General features: G+C 40.5%; 1 protein-coding gene across 4 annotated transcripts; it reads left to right on the top strand.

Moving 5' to 3' along the window:
* The first annotated feature begins 674 nt into the window (after nt 1-674).
* Nucleotides 675-15,095, top strand: LOC121652200. 4 transcript variants are annotated; one of them, XM_042004842.1, is made up of 11 exons: nt 675-1,103; nt 2,806-3,109; nt 3,974-4,873; nt 5,082-5,174; nt 6,422-6,565; nt 6,656-6,772; nt 6,873-6,959; nt 8,912-8,992; nt 9,083-9,169; nt 14,201-14,435; nt 14,650-15,095. In XM_042004842.1, the coding sequence occupies exons 1-11, from the start codon at nt 1,026-1,028 to the stop codon at nt 14,702-14,704; spliced, it is 2,181 nt and encodes a 726-aa protein (XP_041860776.1). In that variant the 5' UTR covers nt 675-1,025; the 3' UTR covers nt 14,705-15,095. The 4 variants fall into 4 exon arrangements, with proteins under 4 accessions (XP_041860776.1, XP_041860775.1, XP_041860774.1 ...); XM_042004841.1 differs by lacking the exon at nt 675-1,103 and having other exon boundaries at nt 3,052-3,109; nt 3,330-4,873; XM_042004840.1 differs by lacking the exons at nt 675-1,103; nt 2,806-3,109; nt 6,656-6,772 and having other exon boundaries at nt 3,141-4,873.
* Nucleotides 15,096-15,320: the final 225 nt, after the last annotated feature.

Here is a 15,320-nt window from a genome sequence, read left to right as displayed (position 1 = left end):
TCTGTTTAGATCATCGTTTGTGTCATGTTTTAGTTTTTGTCTGGATTTTGGGTTTTGCCACGTTTAGTCCAGTTTTCCTGTTTTCCCTCTTGTGTTCCTGTGGTTTGTGTTTCTGTCTCATTAGTTTACCTGGTCTAATTACTCATTCACTTCAACTGTTCCTTATTACTCCCTCTGTGCATATATACCCCGTGGTTTTCAGTTTGCCTGTGTCAGATCCTTGTGGTTCATCCTTGTATTGTGTGGTTCCCTTTCCCTGCTTTTGTGGAAAAATAAACCTTTTCACCAGCACCATTCTGCATCCTGCCTCATTCTCCCTGTGCTTGGGTCCTCAGCTCTGCCAACATAACATTCATTTACTTAAGAAATCTAATTCTATGGCTGAGAGTTTATCAGACAGACTGAATTGTAGAGTGAGATGGCATCACGGGAACAGATAGACAGTTAGACACCAATGGATTCATTTTTACAGAAGTTTAGATTATGTTATTTAGTGTTATGGTGGTGGGGCACGACAAGTGGACCGACAGTCTCTAAGCGGTGTAATGACAGACTGAAATCTACGGACTGGAAAGTCTTTACAATCAATCAATCAATCAATCATGATTTTTGTTATTTTTCATATTTATTCAATGATTTGCTTTTAATATATTTCTCTACTCATTTATTAATTAATTTATTTTAATTTGTCCATACATTTCCTTAATAAATAAATCACAAATTTTAACGTTTTTTCTGAACTGTTTAATGAGGTGTCTATATTCATAATTTTAGGATTTGTTTGAAATTCTGTTTAGGGTGACAATTTAAAGGAGAGCACCATGAAAGGGTTAATGAGGTTTAAGGTTGAGTTCTCAGGGTGAGAGCTGTGCCTGTGTGTGTGCTTCCCAACACGCTGATGTGTGTTGATTACTTGACCAATCAGAGGTCGAGGAGCGAGGTGAAGAGTTCAGGCTTGTTAAGACCTGCCTGGACACCTGCGTCTCTCCCCTCCTTCAGCTCGTCTCCGATATTCAGCATTTAACATGGACAGATTTAAGAGAAGACTTCGAAATTTAAGGAATCACCACCAAAAGTGCGAAGAGAGATTTGAAAATGCTCGGGTAAGTCATTTTTTCTTTGCACTTATTTTGGTTTTAAAGTCACTTTGTGTAGTTTATTAAAACAATGACAGTGGCAGTGCAGAATTTACTAGTGTTAATTTAGTTATCCAAAGTAATGATTAGGAAGGAAATTGTTTTTTTCTTTTTTAAATGAGAGGGACAGGACTTCTCCAGCCTCTCAGCTCCTCTCCTTTAATCTCCTCCTGCAGCTCAGTCCCTGTTTCAGCGCATTTACTATGAAATTACTTCGTATTTTTTGTTGCTAAGTATGAAAAACAAACTTCATGTAAGCAGATGCAGCAGGCAGTTACCGTTACAGTTACTACAGAAACCCAAATGAGATGCAGAAATGTCAACATGAACACGTGACAACTGCTATCAATGCTCCACGCTCAGCTCAGGCTGCTGTGTGGCCGTGGCCCTCTGTACGGTTTGTTTAGGCTATATTTAAGCTAAATGAAAACATACTGCATTAAATGGAGGCTCAGAGGTAACCTGTGGCTGTGGAATATGTGAGGAACATGCAGACAACATATGGAGAGTTGCACCTGCTGCTGTTGAAGTCCTGTTGAGTTCACCTGGCTAACTAAACTTCCAGCAGCCAAAATATCTGAGCAGATATATGAACTAATTACTGCTCAGTTTCTGTATCAAACCAGGCTGGGTCAGTCTGGACAGAGGCCAGTTTATTCTGTAAAACAGTTTTCAGTTTGCATGAAGAAATAATGAATAAATGAGGCTGAATGCAGGCTGATGTTAGTTGGTTTACTATGTTGTTAATGTCAGGTTGTTAGCTTCACAGCATCACCTTTGGCTGCTGTAATATTCAAAGTCTGTTCGTTTAGTTATTTATTTGTAATAATATTGATTTGTTTTCACTCTTAATGATGGTGATCTAATGAAAGCCCTACGCCTCACAAAGCACAGAATATCCAGTCAGACTTTTGTTACATTACACAGCTATATGTTTGTAAGATTTATATGTTTGATTTCTGAGCTCTCAGCCATATAAGGACATTGAAAGACTTGTTGTTCAATCACTAATGTGATTGTAATGGTAATATAGTAGGTAGGCACAACCTAAAGCAGTCTGATCAAACTGCCTGAAATGTTCTGTAAAAAATGCAAACAAATTTGTTTATACAGAGAATTAACTGAAAGAAAGTAAGAAAAAAAGACTTAAATGTGACTAAACTGTGTGATTGTTTTGTCTATAATTTGGCCAAAATGTTTAATTAAAGATTAGTTCATGATTGTGGCGAGTAAGCAGCAACTGGCAGTGGTTAGGATGCTGCTGTGAAATTATGAGCATTTCTGCTACAGTCTGTGTGGGATTAAACGGTAAATGGTAAGCTACACGTAGTTTAAGTTTTGAGGCAGTTGTGTTGGATTTGGAGTAGTCAGTTAAGGAAAGTAATTTTTTTGTATCTGAAGCCATCAGGGTTTTATGTTAGGAAATATGTCTGCATTGTCTCACCTCAATTGAGTTTCACCATACGTAGACAGTCATACATAGGCCAGAGTCCAGCAAGAGGAAACATGCCACATGTTGTTTAGACAGTGATACTCTTTTTATTTTCACAGATATGTAGATGTAGAGGTGTAGGCATGTATTTGGCAATGTAAAGTTTTCACACTGAATTAGGCAGTAATGATGATAAATGATTATTTTCCCTGTTTTTTCCTCTGCCCTGCTGTGAAGGCCAAAAAGGACCACTGCCCCTCATCAAGTGAACATACACCTGTCAAAGAGAGGCGTGGTGATGAACCTGATAAAGCCTGCTATCCCCCACCAACACCATCACCATCCGTAGAAGATGAGGAGTCTCTGTTATCCAGCTACAGTGGATCTGATGCAGACTACAAACCATCATCACCATCATCCAGTGAGGATGAGGTCCTTGCACAAGAGTCAGAGTCCTCCTGCCACAGTGCACCTGAGAATCACCACAGTCACTCATCCAGTGAAACTAGTATCTGGAAGGCTAAGGACCAGAAGGCCAAAGGTAAATCAGTTCAAATAGATATGCAGTCAAAAGGAAAAAGGAAGTTACAAGATGGCAAAAAAATGGTGAAGATTACTGTTAAAACAAGCAAAAAAAAGGATGGTGCCAGGGCTTGGGACAAAGCTCATTACTGTGTGTACTGTAAAAAGGCTCAATTGAAAATAGCCAGACATCTAGAAAGAAAACATAGTGAGGAACGCGATGTCGCCATTGCTTTTAGTTTCCCAGTTGGCTCCAAAAAAAGGAAGAAATTGTTGGAAGGCCTTCGTAATAAAGGCGACTGGCAACATAATGCCAGTGTCTTAAAAGAAGGAAATGGTGAGATTGTAACATGGAGACAGCCCCCTGGGAAAGCAGACATAGAGAGCTACCTACCATGTCAACACTGTTACGCGATGTTCAAGAGAACTGAACTGTGGAGACACAATAAATCGTGCAGAGGACGGGCAGAGGATAGTCAGAACGGCAAAAGAGCCAGAATCCAAAAATCTTCCTCGTCCCTTATTCCAGTCAGAGAATCATCTAGTGGAGTACAAGAGATCATTCATTCCATGCAACAGGATTGTGTAACTTGTCATATCAGGAATGATGAGATGATTTGTGCATATGGAGATGCATTATTTGCTAAAAAGGGCAGAGAACAATCTCAGCACAGATATATTGCACAAAAACTAAGAGAATTGGGACGTTTTATGTTGGCTGCCAAAGACATTGACAAGCATGTCGCAAGTCTTAAAGACATTTGTGATCCAGCCAATTTTAATCTGGCAATTAAAGCAGCCAGGCATTTGTCAAACTATGATGTAAACAAGAATGAATATGGAAAGCCATCTACAGCTGTTAAAATTGGCTTTTCACTCAAAGGAGCAACTGAAACCTGGATAGGCCACTGCTTGATGACGTGTGATGGTAAAGCTGAGAAGAAGGCAAAAAAGTTCAAGGAACTGCTGGATACCTCCTGGTCCACTTACGTGTCGACTAATGCTCACAGCACAATTGAGCAACGCAAGTGGGGCAAAGAAGACAGTGTACCTCTGACAGAGGACATAGTCACCCTCCAGAACTACCTGAGGAAAGCTGAGAACGAGGCAATGGCAGAGTTAAGAGAGCGTGTGAGTACTACAGCGTACAAAAAATTAAGTGAGAGCCTTCTTGCACAAATCGTTTTCAATAAGAAACGGGAAGGAGAGGCATCACGTTTAACCCTTGAGACCTATCTTAACACAAACACTGGCCAAATGAACAAAGACATATATGAGACCTTATCTCCCGTGGAAAAACAATTGAGCCAGAGACTGACACATTTGGTGACACGTGGGAAGAGAGGGAGAAAGGTTCCCATCCTACTTCTGGAGCGCACCAAAGCTTCTCTTGACTTCCTCATTAAAAAACGGAGGGAAGTTGGCATACTTGAGGAGAACCCGTTTCTGTTTGCAAGGCTTGGCACAACTACCAATCTTCGTGGGTGTGACTGCCTCAGAAGATTTGCAGAAGAGAGCAAGGCCAAAAACCCAGAACTGCTGAGATCAACAAAATTAAGGAAGCAAGTTGCTACCCTATGTCAGCTTCTCAACCTCGACAGCCAGGAACTCGAGCAAGTTGCTCGATTCATGGGACATGATATCAGGGTCCACTGCGACTATTATCGTCAGACAGATAAAACATTCCAAGTGGCCAAGATTGGCAAACTTCTGTTTGCGATGGAACATGGAGCAGAGTCCCTGAAAGGGAGGACTCTACAAACACTGGACTCTGTTATCAGTGGTATGTAAATAAATATTAATACCATTTTAAAGTCATTACTAGTTTTATCTCTCTGTCATTCTCTGTCATTCTGTCCACTGTGTGCAGCATCTATATCTATCTATCTATCTATCTATCTATCTATCTATCTATCTGCATATTTTCAACTTTCATTTAATGTAATTGTAAAAGCAAGTTTACTAATTTTCTACTGTTAATGTTTCCATAGACAAAGGACATGCAGCCACCCCAATCAAAGGTCTGAACAGTGTCAATGAGAGAAGGACGTCGGATGCAGGAAGACAACAGGAAGCTCATGATGGTATGTAATGAAAATCATAACAAACCAATTTTATTTGAGCATCACATTTCAAGTATAAGACAACTCAGTGCTTTATATAACATTAAAAGCATCTCAGGAAGCATTAAAAAGTACAATAAAAGCAACAAAAGAAATTAACTTAATAAATAAAATGATATAAAGAGAATAAATTAAGTTAAAACAATTACAAGCAGCAAAAGTCTAGATAGGATGTAGTGCAGATTTCACCTTTAGACATGAGTAAAGAAAAGTTTTTAATCTAGATGTAAAAGTGTAGACAGTTGGTGAAAGTTTAATCTCCACTGGAAGATTAATGCTCCTCCTCCATGTTGATTCTGGACGCTGGTCTGGACTGCGGCCCGGACTCTGGGCCAGACTCCGGCCTGACCTGAGTCCTTGGATCTAAGAGTCCTACTAGGTTTACATTCTCTGAAATTTAAAGATGGATTCTGGACTTAGACCATTCTGGGATTGTAGACAATCTGTAGGATTTTAAAATCTTTTCTCTGACTGACTGGAAACCAGTATAAACTGAAAACAAGTGTAAAGGTTTTAAAACTGTTCCTGAACTGTTTGTTCAGGTCCCACCATTAGTGGTTATGTTAGGAATAGGACTGTCAACGCTATAGTGTCAGTGCTTGTGACTGATTTGAAAGCCTTGAAAAATCTTTTTTTCTTTCAAATAAATTATATTGATAAGTTGGACCTAATGTTGACCAGATGTCCAGGTTCTAAGTTATCAGTAAAACACCAACAGGTCCGAGTTTGCAGTGCAACCGCTGGCAACTGAAACAGAACCAGTGCTTTCCATAGTAACAGTAGTAATATGTTTCAGAAGTCAGTAACAGTAATCATATGAGTAATAAAACAATACTTAAAGAAATCCAGAAATTCAGCTACCACCCAAGCTTGAGCATGTTTGGTACGAAAAAAAACTTAACAAATTATTTGCTTGACTGATTTAAGGCTTAAAGCTTTTCTGCACATGTAATTTTTTGTCAGAAAAACTTTGCCATTGTGAGGGATTGTCTATAATATAGACTCTATATGCATATGCATCTTTCTAATGTATGCTCCATCAGATGGAGAACAGCTGTCCATCATAAGCTCATCAGTTTAGAGGCCAAAAAAATACTGCCACAAGACAAAGACACGATGATGATGACTCTGGTAATTCCAGGCAATATTAACACAAGAGCCTTGAAATGGAGCTTGGCCTTTACTTGGTATTAATGTAATTTTTACAGATGGAGAGGTGCCACATTCAGCTGCAGCAAGGTCACCTGTAAAGAGACTATGGCAGACTGCAAGAAGAAGACATGATGAAGATGGTTGTGGTGCTGATGAGGATGATGGGATTAATAACACCATTCAAGGATTTGAAAATGCAGGTAATACTCTGTGACTTGAATCTTCTTTCACTGCATCATTGTTTCTGAGATTTTAGCAATTTCATTAGACTAAAACATCATCTTGCATAGATGGAGAGTTGCAAGAAGACACAAACACAGGGAAACGAAAGATGACTACAGCTAAACAAAAACATGATGACGATGATTTGAGTGATGGTCAAACTGGTCCAGACATTGAAAAAACAGGTAATGCTTTTTTGTCTGAGTTGGATCTCACTGTGTTATTGATATATTTCTGAAATGAAGATGTAAGGACTACAACTCTATCAAAACATATTTTTTATAGATGAAATGGTGTACCAGGAGAGATGTGGAACACCACCTGTTGAGCAAAATGAGCGATCTACCGAGAAACGTGATGATGATGGTTGGGGTAAGTCTGTAACATTGGCATGAGTGAAGTGTTTGAGTTTAGCTTAGTGTTTTTAATTTAAGTCCTTTTTTAGTTTTGTTTACTTTCCAAAATATCAGCAGTCAAATACAAATAAGTTTCCTCAAAGCATATACACCCAATATATAAGATAATGTATAGTCTAAACCAGGGTTATTCAATTCGGTCCTACGAGGGCAGCAATGCAGCAGGTTTCCCATGTATCCCTGCTTCAACACAACTGCATCAAATTAAATGGATCTAAGTTCTGCACAATGACTAATTCATTTGAGTCAGTGTGTCAAAGCACGGACACATGGAGAACCTGCTGGATTGCGGCCCTCGTAGGACCAAATTGAGTAACCCTGGTCTAAACCTTATGTCAGGGGTGCCCAAGTCCAGTCCTCGAGATCTACTATCCTGGAACTTTTAGAAGCAACCCTTCTCCAATACACCTGAATAAAATGGCCCAATTCCCTCATCCACATGTCATTCAGCTCTGCAGAGGCCTGGTAACAAGCCATTGATTTAATTCAGGTGTGTTGGGGGAGGGATGCATCTAAAAGTTTCAGGATAGTAGATCTTGAGGACTGGACTTGGGCACCCCTGCCTTATGTTGTTACCATCCCTTCCACCAGCCCTCCCTCCAGCTCATCAGCTATCCCACTGATTACAGTGTGTCTGAATTTTTCCATACATTATATATTACAAATGATGGTGTCTTTAAGTTCTGTGTAACAAACGACATATTGTTAAATACAGGGCAAATTATATTGACGGGCTGGAGCTGAGCACTTCCTTAAACTGCACTGTTGCCCCGAACTATACACCACTTGCAACATTAACACTTCCCTTCCTTCTATCCGTACTTTTTTTTAATTTGGATGATAAGGGGCCCGTTTCATAAAGGAGGTTTAACAAACTCTTAGGTGGAATCAGAACTCTGAGTTGAGTCCGAGTTGAGTCGACCTGTCCAGGGCATACCCAGGGCACAGTTATACTTTAATACTAAAGCTTGTGCTTGTACTTTAGTATACATTTTACCTCTTTCTGCCACAAAATACTGATATATCTTAATCCAAGTAGAGAATAAGGTGAAGTCAATGAGTCGTGCTCCCTTTAGCCAAAAGTATGGTTGAGTATTAGTTTAGGAATAGCAAATATACTACAGACCATGTACTTGTTGTGAACTAAAAAATATATCAACTTAATACATATTTGGACTAAATTACAACATTTTTAACTTCATAAAAGTCAACTTAAAGTATACTTCAATAAACTAAACTAAAATATAGACTAGAAGTATATAACTAATACACTGGCAGTAAGTAGATAGTGTACTTGTGGTATACTTGAAAGTGTACTTTTGGAAACTCAAAATAACTTTCGTTAAGAATTTGTAAAACAAATAGAAATACAACTACTGGAACATTAGTGGTAAGCACAAGTACAAAATTCATTCTGTGAAGATCCAGTACTTTTTTATTACTGCTGTGTAGTACAGAGGCTACACTTGACTAAATGGGGTAGTTTTTCTTCACCTCATTACTGGTAATACTGATAATTTATTACTGTGTTAACATTCATACAATAAAGGTTAGCTACCTCTGTTTAGCAACGTTCAAATCTTACATTTTTAATGAAAGATTAGATTTGTTTTCATATCTTTTCAACATAAATAAACATTCAACTTGACAAATGAGGTGGCCTTCAGGGGATTTTCTAAAGCAGAAAATTTACAACTAATGGCAAATAGTCAACATTATGCATGTAGAATTGTTTAAACAAGGTAAAGTTTTTGAAATTACTAATACATGCCTACATGCCAACATAAAGATTGCTACACTGATTAAACCTGTCTGAGGCCCATGCTTTTATGCATTATTGACCTTGTTGTAAAACTGCATCTATGTTTTCACTATTTGACCAAATGGCTCTGTTTTTTTTTTTAACAGATGAAAAGGATAGAAAAGGGCGTGTTAAGAGACAAAAGGAAAATGTAAACAAACGAAAGCGTCAAGTTGATGATGACTGGGGTGAGTTCATGTTAAAAAGACTTGCAAAAGAGAAGTGCTAAATGCAAAGTGTTATGTATTTTCATTATACTGAGATGCCATGTCTCTCAGATGGAGAGGAGAGACAGACTGCTGACACCAGATCCCCTTTGAAGGGCCGAAAGAAGACTGCAGCTACAAGAGAACGTAATAATCTTGGTAAGATTAAATTTTGTTCAATAGATATGTTTCCTGAGAACAATATAAGTGGAATTGACTGCACAAGACACTAACTTGCATTTGAAAAGACTAGTAGTTAAAGTGGTGTTGCAGAGTGTCTATACTCAGTTGAAACGTAAATTTCTATTGTGTAACAATTTCTGTGACAAGGTTATTAATTAATTAATTAATTAGTGTTACAGTAGCACAATTGTAAATCAAGCCAACTTAAAAAAAACAAACTTCTGATCAACAATGAATATTTGAGGCTCCCCAAATTAAGTCAGTTGTTATATGGACGTAAAGAATATATTTACAGGTTACATATTTTACATTTGGCATTTCAATAAATATTTTATCTGTTGTTGTAAAATAATACATTTAAATTAAAACAATGATAACAGCAATAGATACATAGATTAGACTTTATTAATCTCACAGTGGAGAAATTCACTCGTTACAGAAGCTCTTATTACAGAATAAGGTGAACATGCATCACAACAAGAAGGTGCAATATAAATTATTTTACAAGAAAAGAAGTCTAAGAAAAGCAAAAAATATGTAGTGTTTTTTATATATATATATATATATATAATTGACAGTGCAAGAAAAACAACCTCACAGACTATATACATATTTACATGGTGATGGTGGCATATGAAGAATATGATGACATTGATAATGGGGGGTATTGCACAGTAAAATATAAAGTATTATGACTATACAGATAAGTTGTACAGTCTGACAGCAGTGGGAATGAAGGACCTGCAGTAGCTCCTTCCTACACTGAGGGTGTCTCAGTCTGCTGCTGAAGGAGCTGCTCAGCCCCTCCACATTGCAGCGGGTGACATGATGGATGTGAGCTTGGCCAACATCCTCCTCTCACCCACCTCCTCCACAGAGTCCAGCGGGCAGCCCAGGACAGAGCTGGCCCTCCTGACCAGCTTGTTCAGTCTCTTCCTGTCCCGGTCAGTGCTGCTCGCTCCCCAGCAGACAACAGCGTAGAGGACAGCAGAGGCTACCACAGAGTCATAAAATGTCCTTAGCAGAGGCCTGCATACTCCAAAGGACCTCAGTCTCCTCAGGAGGTGGAGGCGACTCTGGCCCTTCTTGTACAGGGCGTCTGTGTGGTGTGACCAGTCCAGTTTACTGTTGAGGTGAACACCCAGGTACTTGAAACTGTCCACCCGGTCAATGTCCTTCCCCTGGATGTTCACCGGTGTGTGGGGTAGTGTCCTTCTCCGGAAGTCAATCACCATCTCCTTGGTCTTACTGGTGTTTAAGCACAGGTGGTTGCGCTCACACCAGTCCACAAAGTCCATGATGACTGACCGGTACTCCAGCTCGTTCCCCTCAGACACACAGCCCACAATGGCTGAGTCGTCAGAGAACTTCTGGAGATGACAGCTGCTGGTGTTGTAGGTGAAGTCCGAGGTGTAGAGGGTGAAGAGGAACGGTGAGAGCACTGTTCCTTGAGGGGCCCCCGTGCTGCAGACTACCACCTCAGACACACAGTTCTGCAGACGCACGCACTGTGGCCGGTTGGTGAGGTAGTCGATGGTCCATGCAGCTAACTTTCCATCCACTCCAGCTCCATCCAGCTTCCCCCGCAGCAGCGCCGGCTGGATGGTGTTGAACGCACTGGAGAAGTCAAAAAACATGACCCTCACGACTCTCCCAGCGTCTCCAGGTGAGCCAGCGCCCTGTGCAGTAGGTAGATGACAGCATCATCCACCCCGATGTTTGGCCTGTAGGCAAACTGCAGCGGGTCCATTGCGGTCCACACCACGGAGCGGAGGTGACCGAGGATGAGCCTCTCCATGGTCTTCATCAGGTGGGAGGTCAAGGCGAGGGGTCTGTAATGGTTCGGCTCCTTCGCGTGTGATATCTTAGGAACCGGAACCACATAGGAGGTCTTCCACAGGACAGGGACCTTCTCCAGGCTGAGGCTCAGGTTAAAGATGTACCTGAGCACCTCACAGAGCTGGTCTGCACAGGTCCTGAGCAGCCTGGGGCTGATGCCATCTGGTCCTGCAGCTTTCCTGTTCTTCAGCCGCCTCAGTTCTCTCCTCACCTGGGCCGATGTAAGGGAGAGGGGGGAGGTGGAGGACAGTGGGGGGCTGGTGGTGGAGTCCATTGGTGTGAAGTGGAGATGGGGGGGAAGCTGAAAGTGAAGGTGAAGGGGGAATGGGATGGTAGATGCTGGACTGGGGATGTGTAAAGAATCAAATCTGTTAAAAAACAGATTTAAATCATTGGCCCAGCGCTGGTCTCCATCAGCTGTCCCTCTGGCACCACTCTGTCCAAATCCAGAGATCTCCTTCAGCCCTCTCCACACGTCCCGCGTGTTATTCTGCTCCAGCCGCTCCTCCAGCTTCTTCCTGTAGCTGTCCTTGGCCCGCCTGATCTTGTACTGGAGTTCATGGTGAACTCTCCTCTGCTCCTCTCTGTCCCCTGAAATGAAAGCCCTCTTCTTCTGGTTCAGCAGGACTTTAAGCTCAGGGGTCACCCAGGGTTTGTTGTTGGAGAAACACCGCACCCTCCGGGTTGGCACAGTCTTCTCCACACAGAAGCTGATGTAGTCCGTGATGCAGTGGGTCAGGCCATCAATGTCCTCTCCATGAGAGCTGCAGAGTGTCTCCCAGTCTGTGGTTTGGAAACAGTCTCTCAGTCTCTCATTGGCCTCATTGGTCCACACTTTCACAGACTTCTTCTGTGCCAGCTGTCTTCTCACCCTGGGTGTGTATTCAGGGAGCAGATGTACGAGGTTGTGATCAGAGCGTCCAAGCGGGGGGAGGGGGGCGGAGGTGTATGCGTCCTTCACATTAGCATACAGTAGGTCCAGCGTCAGGAGGGACTGCGGGTGGCGAGTCTGCATCTGAGTCACTGCGCTGTGGAGCAGCTCACAAGCAGCTGCTGCATCGGCCGAGGGAGGGATGTACACATTAAACAGTATAATACGGCCGCATGCCCACAGCGAGTAACTCAATGTCCCTGGTGCAGAGTTGTTCCTTTACACAGACGTGCGCCGGGTTGCACCATCTCTCGTTGACATACACCGCGAGTCCCCCGCCTTTCCTCTTACCACTCTCCGCCGCACTCCTATCCGCGCGCGAAAGTTTGAATCCATCCAGGGAAACCACAGAGTCTGGAATAAGTCCATTCAGCCACGTCTCCGTTAAACACATGAGGCTACATTCCCTGAACTCCTGCTGTAGCCTGGTCAGCGCCGCAAGCTCGTCGGTCTTGTTGGAGAGGGAACGAACGTTTCCCATAATCAGAGGGTAAATATGGCCTGTACCTCCGTTTCCTCTCCTGGAGCTTTCTTCCTGCTCTGCAGCCTCTTCTTTTTCTCCGTATCTCTGCGGGAATCTCCGGCTTCTCTGCATAGAGAAGAGCAGTGCCGCTCAGAGCTAACAGCTGGTCCCTGGTGTAAACAATGGCGCCGTGGCTGAAACCAAAGGTGTCCCCCACCGAAGTCTGGAAAAGTGCCAAAAGAAGCAGAAGTCCAAATAGAAAAGTAATAAAAGTAGGCTTCCCATGTGCAGAATTGCACCTGATACTGACTACTATAAAGAAAAAAAGAAAACCACATCTAAAACCATAGAAAACGCTAAAAAAAGGAAAAGAGGAGGCAGAGCTGCCGTAACACGCAGCCGCTCGCACAGCGCCATTTCGCTTTTTTTTTTTTTTTTTTTTTCTTCCAAATGAGGAGATGGTGTATTATATTTGATAATAATCACCTCATATGTCCACTCTAATACCACCTCAGATTTTCAGGCTTTGACTGTAGCATCTAAACATAAATGTCAACATTGATAGTGGGTTATTGGCAAAGAGATCTGTCGCCGGTCCTCAGAATCAGACTCTGATACAGATCTCTCCTTTGGATCAAGAATAGCGAAAATGCATCTTAGATTAATGTCTCAAACGGCCTTTGTGATGAAGTAAACAAATTAACATTTTAATATACAACTAGTTTCCAGAACCAACAACATCAGCTCAGTGTTAATTAAAAAGACATAACTTACTGGATACACTAAAGATGATGGAAATAGACCAAAGGGTGGTGTTTTTGTTTATTTTATTTGACTTGTTCAGTTACAAAATTACCTGCACTACAGTTACAGAGTGAATGCTGCTGTTTATACAGCTGATGAGCTAATTCTCCATCTGATCTGGCAAGTTATCTGTCCTGATCATTCTGTCTGTCAGTGCGGTCTATTCTTCTTTCTTTTTTTTTTTTTTTTGTGGTCTGATTTAATGAAGCGGAGCATACTTAATATTTAACTATTTATTTGTTAACCGTCAATAATATTTGGTGCACCTGTTGTATTCTGATCTTTATCTGATTGGTTGAGGAGACATAATTACTTTGATACATTTAATATTTGCAATTGAGACATCTTTTGATTCTCCTCACAATAAAATCAGCCACTCTGAAACTGACAGTTCTCACTGCTGCAGCTTCTTCCTGCGACATCTTAAAATCGTCTCATCTCATTATGGATTCTAGGTAGAAACGGGCCTTAATGTTATGAAAAATACAATAGAAAGACAAATGCATAGAACTAGACCTTTAGGTATTTATCAATGTACAGAAAAATATTTTCAAACTATTCAGGTCAGTCACCCGGAGTGATACATCTAACCATCTAAAACAAATTGGCCTCTTTAAACTTTTTATTTTAGATGTTTACATTGTAACAAACATATGAATCAGAATACTTTATTGATCTCCAGGGAGAAATTCTTATGTTGCAGCTGCACCTATTCAAATAGCAATGAAAAGAGATAGGAATATAAAAATAATAAAACTAACTAAAGCTAACTAACATAAAAAGATAAATATGTGCAGCTGAGTTTGAGTTAAAATAATAAAAAAGAACAAATTAAAAAATACGTAAGCATGTTACTGTTATCAGTCAATCGAGGCAGGGTTCAGGGTTCAGGTAAAAAAAAAAAACTTCAATAAGGTCGCACTTTATCAGCTCAATGTCTAATAAACACCTTTTGGTTTTTGTTTTGTAGATGTTCCAGAAATGGAAGTCAAGAAACAAGGTAAGAGACCCTGGACTGACAAGGAGAGGACTGCAGTAAAACGACAACTTGCCAAGTTCATCGCACTGAAGAAGGTTCCAGCAAAGGAAGACTGCATGATGTGTATTTGCAAAGAGTCTCCAGTCCTGAGAACACGGTCGTGGAAAGACGTGAAATATTTTGTCTACAATGAAATTGTTAAAATCAAGAAAAAGCTTGCATTTTGAATTAAAAGAGGACAACAGAGGGAGGAAACTGAGATGATAGGTGCTAAAAGATAAGGGAGAGAGTAAGAGGGTGATTATTCCCGTGTTTTAAGGGGTTTGTTATGCCTGTTCATTTGTTAGGAGGCCTACATCACAGCAAATCTTTTATGTAGCAGTTTGCGTTGAGTAGGAACTGACACATGCAGTTTTTTTTTAAGTTTTTGGAAAATTTCTCAGGAAACACCTGGCTGTTCTATATTGTTCAAATCAAAAGCTGCATTTTGAATAGTTGCAATATGTTTATATCTTCTGCACTTTGCACAACAGTCTTGTTACTGGCGTTTTTGGTTGCCAAGACTAAGTTATAAATCTAATGTCCACCAGTTGTTATTGTTATTTATGGATTGAGTCTGCCATGTTTGTGTTTAACACTGTGGAACAGGAATAGCTTTCAGAAAAAGAAGCATGCACTTCTGAAGTTCACTTGATTAATTACTAAATGTATGCGCAACCACAAAAGGTCACAATCATATTACATCTTAATCAAATGTGATCAACAAATTTCCAGTTTTAACTGGCAGCTCAGCTATCAGTTAGGACTACTATTCTAATTCTTTTTTACATAGAAAAAAGCCACAGAATTGATATGACTTAAAAAGAAGTTGTTTTGAAAATTGACAATAGGCTTAACTGATACCATAATGTCTTAAAAAAATCATTATATGCTTTACCTTTTGACAGCTAAACTGGTAATTCAAATTCTTCTTTATACTGAAATAACCAATTTGCTCTTTAATAAATACTATTTTCATTAAACAAAACTGCCCTGTTATTTGTAATTCCATCCTTTACAAATGTAATATATGTCAATACAGATTTCAATTATTAATATTCAGTAAAAAAAA

This window comes from Melanotaenia boesemani, chromosome 13 (genome assembly GCF_017639745.1).
Source record: "Melanotaenia boesemani isolate fMelBoe1 chromosome 13, fMelBoe1.pri, whole genome shotgun sequence".
Classification (NCBI taxonomy): Eukaryota; Metazoa; Chordata; class Actinopteri; order Atheriniformes; family Melanotaeniidae; genus Melanotaenia; species Melanotaenia boesemani.
This window is presented reverse-complemented; position numbering and strand designations above follow the sequence as displayed.

Excerpts from the sequence above, each read along its gene's own strand:
- LOC121652200 (XM_042004840.1), top strand. The coding sequence starts at position 3,172 with ATGGTGAAGATTACTGTTAAAACAAGCAAAAAAAAGGATGGTGCCAGG. Across the intron at positions 6,960-8,911 it reads ACGTGATGATGATGGTTGGG|ATGAAAAGGATAGAAAAGGG; the intron begins GTAAGTCTGTAA and ends TTTTTTTAACAG. Across the intron at positions 14,436-14,649 it reads AAGAAAAAGCTTGCATTTTG|CAGGAAACACCTGGCTGTTC; the intron begins AATTAAAAGAGG and ends TGGAAAATTTCT.